This window comes from Microtus pennsylvanicus, chromosome 2 (genome assembly GCF_037038515.1).
Source record: "Microtus pennsylvanicus isolate mMicPen1 chromosome 2, mMicPen1.hap1, whole genome shotgun sequence".
Taxonomy (NCBI): Eukaryota; Metazoa; Chordata; class Mammalia; order Rodentia; family Cricetidae; genus Microtus; species Microtus pennsylvanicus.
The window spans coordinates 131,844,451-131,851,615 of NC_134580.1; the positions used below are offsets into that span (position 1 = coordinate 131,844,451).

The 7,165-nt window shown below is 48.7% G+C and overlaps 1 protein-coding gene across 20 annotated transcripts in view; it reads left to right on the top strand.

The window, feature by feature from the left end:
• Epb41l1 (erythrocyte membrane protein band 4.1 like 1) overlaps positions 1-5,434 on the top strand; it is a 123,846-nt gene extending 118,412 nt beyond the window's left edge. For all 20 annotated transcript variants that reach the window (XM_075962744.1, XM_075962741.1, XM_075962742.1 and 17 more), the window contains 2 exons: positions 147-263; positions 2,098-5,434. In XM_075962744.1, coding sequence (XP_075818859.1) covers positions 147-263; positions 2,098-2,106 — 126 coding nt within the window. In that variant the 3' untranslated portion in view covers positions 2,107-5,434. The remainder of the gene's footprint in view (positions 1-146; positions 264-2,097) is intronic.
• The last annotated feature ends 1,731 nt before the right edge of the window (positions 5,435-7,165 follow it).

Below are 7,165 nucleotides of genomic sequence, written 5' to 3' on the forward strand. Positions count from 1 at the left end.
GATTCCAACTCTAGTTCTTGTCCTCTGACTGTTTAACTTGGCCCCTCCTGGGCCTCAGTTTCCCCAGCTGTGCAGTAGGGGCTTGTGTTCAGTTTCTCCCATAGGCACTATTCTGTGGTACCTCACTATGCTTTTCTGCCCACCAGGCCCTGGCTTTGGCCATCAAGGAAGCCAAACTACAGCATCCAGACATGCTGGTAACCAAAGCTGTTGTCTACAGAGAAACAGACCCATCCCCGGAGGAGAGGGACAAGAAGCCACAGGTACAGGTCTGGAGCTCAGCAGTGTGGGAGGGAGGAGGAAGCAGTAAAAAGATTCTTGGGAAGCCAGACGGTGGTGATGCACACCTTTAATCCCGGTACTTAGGAGGCAGAGGCAGGTGGATCTCTGAGTTCAAGGCCAGCCTGGTCTACAGAGTGAGTTCCAGGACAGCCTCTTTCTACCCTTTTTTGGAGCTATGTTTTGCTATATCCTGTATTTTATCAGCTGACGGGTACCAGCAATTCTAGTAGTATCTGTTGCTCTTATTCATAGGGTGCTTACACTGTGCCAGGCACCAAGCTTTGTACTGTCTGCTCATTCATTTTAAAAGTAAGGAAACAGATGCTCAGAGACCTTAACTGGCTTGCCCATAGCTACGGTGCTGGGAACATGATGAACTGATTAGAATCTAAACCTAATGTGTTAGACTCCAGAGCCATCTATGTTCCTCACCACGCTGACTTCCCATATCTCTGACTCATAGAGACCATGTATGTATGGTAATTCCCATAGTGCCTGGCACACAGTAAATATTCCATAACAGTCACTACTGTCGTTATGGTGGTAAGCTATCAATGGCTGTCCTAAGCCAAGAAGAATGAATTATTATGCACAGTATTATTTAGGTCCCCCTGGCCAGAGTTAAATAGCTTCTTACGGTCATAGAGCTGATGATGGGAGGACTTGAAATGGTGTGATTGTCCCTGCCTGGAATCCCAGCTCTTAGGAATGTCAGGAAGGAAGATATTGTGGTCAAGGGCAGCCTGGCATCCCCTCAGAGAGGATCTGTCTCCTGAACACTGCCAGCAAGAGAACAGCATTCACCTGGCTGCCTATAGCTTCCTCACCTTCCCAGGGTTACCTGTGCAGGGGAGGGGGTTGACCTGCTTCAAAATAGGAACCTCGGGTTCTCACCGTCACCCTGCCACCAACCCGCTAAACCATCAACCTTCTGGGCATGAGTTTTCCTCTCAGTCAGCTGACCAAAGAAGGACTCTTTTATGACACTTTGATTATACCGAATCCTATGTGAGTCAGGGATGCTGTTCCGTGTACAAAGTGGCTTTGAGTAGTCGCCAATGGTGAAGGTAGGGAAATGGTAGCCTTTACTGTTGGGGAAATGGGGCAAGAGCTATGATGACTCGGGTGTAGCAACAAGGCCTCTACTCATTCAGCACTCCTGTATCTAGGCCCCCTCTGTGGTGCCTGTCTACCTGTGGAAGGCAGGTCCCATTTTCCAGAGAAACTGATGGAAGCTAAGAGAGGTTGAGACACTCTCCCACAGTTACAGAGCAGACAGGCCAGGGTGGGGTTTGAACTCGGGAATCGTTACTGCAAAGTCCATGCTCTTAAATTCTGAGTTCTGTAGGTAAGCCTTAGTTGGAATCCAGACTCTGGTTTTTTCTTTAGGCTGTCTGCCATTTAATCTGCAGGCCACAGCAGGCTCATGGGGGGTAGAAGACCTGCAGCCAGGGAAAAACAGCCCAGAGCTGAGAAGAGCAAGGGAGCACAGGAAAACGGCGGTGACCAGGGGTCTCCACATCATTAAAGGACAATTTAAAACATTTTCAGACCAAAGCAAAAGATATTGCCTCCTCAGGATCAAACACGCAGATGCACAGGGATTCTGGAGTTAGTGCATATGTGCCATTCCTTAGCTGCCACCAGTAAGTGCATAGCCTTAGATAAGTCACCCCTTCTGGGCTACAATGCAGGGCAAACGGTAGCTAGGAAAACTGATGCTGTGTGTTTGAAGGCAAGTGGCTAAAGTAACTAATTTCCTTTACCTTCCTTCCTTTGTACCCATCACCCTGCTCCCCTGCTTCTGGCACCCAGGAATCCTGACCTCCGTGAAGAGATGCTGGCATGTCTGGTCCAACCCAAGCCAGAGAACCATTAAGAAGGGGCCTTCATTCTGGATTCTCCGACAACACCAACATCCCAGCTGCGACGTACTGTCACTGATGAGAGACTGGGAAGGGAAAGCATATATATATAGATATATATAGATATAGATATATATATAGGAAACACCGCGTCCTTGCACTGCTCTGGGGCTGGCGGAGCTGTCAGCTGATGGCAACAACCGACATCTGCAGCAACCTTCATTTCCTTTGCAGACAAATTGAATTGGTGGGATTTTTTTTTTCAGGAAAATATGTAACAATCATAATCTCTTGTTCCCTGGCCCCTTTCTCCTGCCAAACTACAAAAGCAGACCATGATGATTGTAGATGTCCCCTTGAACCTCGGCTGCACACACTCCAGGATGGGCGAGCACCCCGTTTGTTCTCCCCAGCCTCTGTTGCTCCCTCTAATGCGAAGGAAGAAAAATAAGATCACGTAGCCAAGCAAGAGAAGTCACAGCCGCAAGACACGCACAGTCCACTGTTTTCCAAGAGAAAAGAATGGAAGTCTCCCACTTGGAGGAGGAGGGGGAGGAACACTCGGTTGTTATTTTCCGGGTCTTGACACTGGGCTGCAACATCCGCTCTCTGTCCTTCTGTCCTCTCCACTTCACCCTTGACCTCTGCTCATCTTGTCTCCATTTTCTGTCTCAGCTCCCTCCTGCCTCTCCCCCCGACCCTCCTCTTCTGTGTCCTGGTCCAGCTGAGGACCATTGCGGATGACTCTCACTGGAAGAAAAAGAGACAACGAGAGCAAAAGGAAGCCATGGGAAGGGAAGTAGACATTGTATGTTTCCGGTTTCTCATGATGGAGGTGCAGCTCATAGGAGATTGTATGACTGTGATTTTAAGTTATGTATATTACATGTAACAGGAAACAAATATTAAAATAAACTGTGCTGGTAAGTATGCAGCTGACATTTTCAAGTTATAATTACCTGACTGTGATGTATCCCAAGGTTCCTAGATCTTGCCAAACTGGCCCAGCCGAGGACACTGGACTCTGGGTGTGGCCGGCTCCCAGTAGGGCTGACAGATTCAGTGTAGTGAAACTGTGTGTGGTGTTTGTAACTGGGTGATTGGTGGGGAGACTGGGGGGCCCTCCATGAGAGGTGAAGGTTCGGCCAGAAGGAAACAACACAGATGTAGTCCCGAACATGCCAGGCCAAGATGCCTTCTCCCCCAGCAGTAGCTGTCTGGGCCTGGGCTGTGCGCAGGCCTCTGCTGCTGAGGTCATAGGTTAGTCCTCCTAGCTGCGGGGGGCTTGCCGTGGCTTTCAGTCCTCTTTCTGTTTTACTGTGACCGGGGTCTTTGTTTTGGTTTGTTTTCCGCCACGTCTTGCCCTGCTCTTCACCTCCTCATCACCGTCGGTTCCTCTCTTAAGGGAGGTGGTGTCCTGGCTGAGGTAGAGAGCAGCCCCTCTAACCTGGTTTTCTGAAATGCCCAACCAGTCTTCCCCTTCTGCCTTTTCCATCTTGTGAATCATGCTTTTTCCTCAGCTAAGGTAGCCGTGATAAAGAGCCCATGAACACAGGAAAGGCCATGATAGGCCTTCTGCATGATAGGCCATACTGCATTGCCAAAGGTCTCACCTATCCTAGAACGATATAGCAGGTATGAGGAAGTGTTGCCTACTGGCTCCATCTGCCTTAGACTCGCTTGGAAAATGGCCTTGAGATGACAGGAGCCCTTGGGGAAAACCCAGCCACCAACTTGGCTTTGCACTCTGGCATATGCAGGCTCCTGGCTGGCTTGCCACGAGCAGTGTCCCTTTCTGAAGGAAATGTCCAACAGCAATCCCATTTCACTCCTAGTCCTGCTAAGGCAGTTCATACATTTATTCAACAAATGTTTATGAGTTGCCTGTTTGTGCCAGGCTCTGTTTTTAAGGTGGAAGGAGAAGCATGTGGGAGAAGGGGAACCTGGGACTGCCACTGGACAAGCCTGTCCCTAACCATAGCTGGCTTGTTTCAAAACACGTTTCCACTCCCTCCATCTCTCAGAGGGCTCGGGCTAGATGCTCCCTCTTTGCCTGCTTATTAGTTACTCCTAGGATGGACACCTTCCCTACCTATAGGTGCTGGCCTGACACAGGGCAAGCAGCTAGAACAGCTCTTCTCTGTGGCCGCTGAGAAGTAGAGCCAGGCTCTTAGACAGCAGAGTCAGCCATATGCCCTGGTGCGGGCTGGTAGGCCCACTCCACTCCAGTGTGACAGAGCATTCTCTCTGCTCCGGGCTCTTTGTCCATTCTTGGTGGAGAAGCCACAGAACCTCCTGCCTGCCCTTTAGAACCTGTAAGCTCCTGCTGCTTCTGAGCCAAGAGCAGGAATGGGTCTATCCCCTTGGAACTGGGCTCAGGCCTCCCCTGCCTCTGCAGGAACTCCATGGCCTGCACGCACTGGACGTACATACCTCAGAGGGAGGACCTTTGTTCAGAGGGTTGCACCTGCTCTGAACGTGGGCTACAAGGTGAGGAGAAAATGACCTGCTTAGCTTGTGGGGTGTTAGAATTTAGGGAGATACTTGCTCCATGGGTGTTCTGACCTTCTCCCCCAAGAGAGGCAGTTAGCACCCTGCCCAGGGAGGAGGGGACCTGCAAAACTCAAATCTAGGGAACTGTTTCCTCCCGTCCTCCACTCCACAGAGAATAAGGATGTTGTCTTGTCTATCTTCAACCTATTTTTTTCTTTTTGCCTTTTTTTGGTGTGCGTGTGTGTCTCATCTCTGTCCAGTAGGCCAGGTAACAGAATGGGGGAAATTCTCAGAGAGCAGTCAGAATTCTGGGTGACCGTCTAGATGCAGTTCCTAACTTACCATGTGACACCGGGCTACTTTATCCCACCTAACTAAAGGAGCAGGGTGAACTAGTTGCGCCTAACTAAACGAGCAGGGTAAACCAGTTGCGCCCTGAGCCTTTTTCCCACTCTGTGTCTCACACGCCTTTATTTTCCCGACTTTTGCTTTCTGTGGATCTTTTCCATGTGAAGGTACAGGAAGTGCCAGGACCTGTTTCAGTTTTTGAATCCTGCAAGCACATACCAAGACTGGCCTGAGATTGCATGAGCAACATCACTCTAAATATATATATATATTTTTTTTTCAAAAAGCACCTTAACCAACCAACTGCAATGCTGTCGTGTTCCTTTTTACTCAGTCCCCTCTCCTCTCTGTCCCCACGCTCCCCACCTCAGTGCTCCGTGCTGTATGCGTGTGCTCTCTGTTCTTGTATACTCAATAAAAGTGAAATAAATGTGTTTGATGGCGAACCACGGACTCCCTCAGCCTCCCTTATCTCCCTCCTTTCTCTCTCCTCTCTGACCTCGGGTGCTGGTACAAGTTGATATAGAACAGGAGTGGACACATCCCAATGTAGAACACGTTTTTTGTTTTGTTTTTGAGACAGGATTTGTTTTGTTTCTGAGACAGCATCTCACCATGTAGCCCTCGCCTGGAACTCAGAGATTCTCCTACCTCCACCGTCCTAGTGCTGAGACTAAAGTCATGCATCCAGCCAGGCTCTCATGTAGAACAATTTTAATCAACAAAGTCTGGAGTTCTTACTGTGGCCCAGGCCTTGGCTTAGGCTCTGTGGGCTCAATGGCACACAGGGCCAAGTCCTTACTGGTCAAGGGTTTTCTGTCCAGTGGAGGAAAAGATAGATTAGAGAGATCAGCTCTAAGGAAACGTGGAGGAAGAAGTGGAGGTCACTTTAACAAGGCCAAAGTTGAGAGTGTAGCTCAGTGTGTGATTTAGCATGTGTGAGGCTCTGTGTGTGATCCCCAACACCACAAAGGGGGAAACTGGTTAGCCAGTTAAGGACCTTCCTAAGGAAGTCATTTTTGAGCTTTATAAAGAGAAGACCCAGTCAGGCGAAAACCTTGAATAAGAACTTTCTATGCAGAGGGTGGTGTAAGTATGTGGGTCCCAGGACCTGGAGCGGGGAGGCGTAGCATAATCCATCCGATAGAAAATCCACCCCTCTATGGGAGCCTGGTAAACAACGTGCCCACAATCCTGCCACGTGCTTCATGTCGCCATGCCACCATCATTGACTTAACTTTCTTTTAACTCGCTTGGGAAACATTTAAGGAAGGAAATTAGGGGACTGGTGAGATGGCTCAGCAGGGAAAGACTTAGCTAAAGCACTTGCCATCAAGCCTGACGACCTGAGTTCGAATCCCCAGCCCCTCATGGTGGAAGGAGAGGTCTGAGTCCTGCGAGTCCTCTGATCTTTACATGCACATCGTGGCACACGTGCTTCCCCGGACAGACAGACGGACACACACACACACCATAAAATGTTAAAAAAATAAAAACAAAAATGGAGCTAGAGATGTAGCTTGCCTAGCATGCACTAGGCTTTAGGTTGAACCCCGACAGTACTGCAAAAATTAATAATTTTAAAAAATTCCAAAGGTAAATAACTAGTGCCACTTGCCAAAGAAAAGCATGGCCACAGAAATACATGGGAAGGGCTGGGGCGTATAGAGAGTATGCTGGGGGGGGGGGTGGCGTAGCACTAGCCTGGGATGCACACAGCCTTCCACTGGCGGAAAGCAATGAATAAAGATTAAAATTAAAATCATAATAATGTAAAAGCTAAATTCCCTTGGGTCACTTAGGGTACACATTCTTCATTTTCTGTTTTATCCTGTCAAGAAAAGCACCCAGTCACCATTCTATATCTCTTCAAACCTCACAAAACAAGTCCGTTTTGTTTTGTTTTCCAAGACAGGGTTTCTTTGTGTAGTGTTGGCTGTCCTGGAACTCACTCTGTAGACCAGGCTGGCCTCAATCTCAGAGATCCACCTGCCTCTGCCTCCTGAGTGCTGGGATTAAAGGTGTGCCCCAACACTGCCCAGCCAAAACAAGTCTTTTTTGAGTTGAAGATATCTGTACATACCATCCTAAATACTTCTTAAAGCCTACATTCTGAACATCCTGTCATTCCAGAGACGATTACTGCTTTTCCCTGTAAAGCCAGTTCACTAAATGAC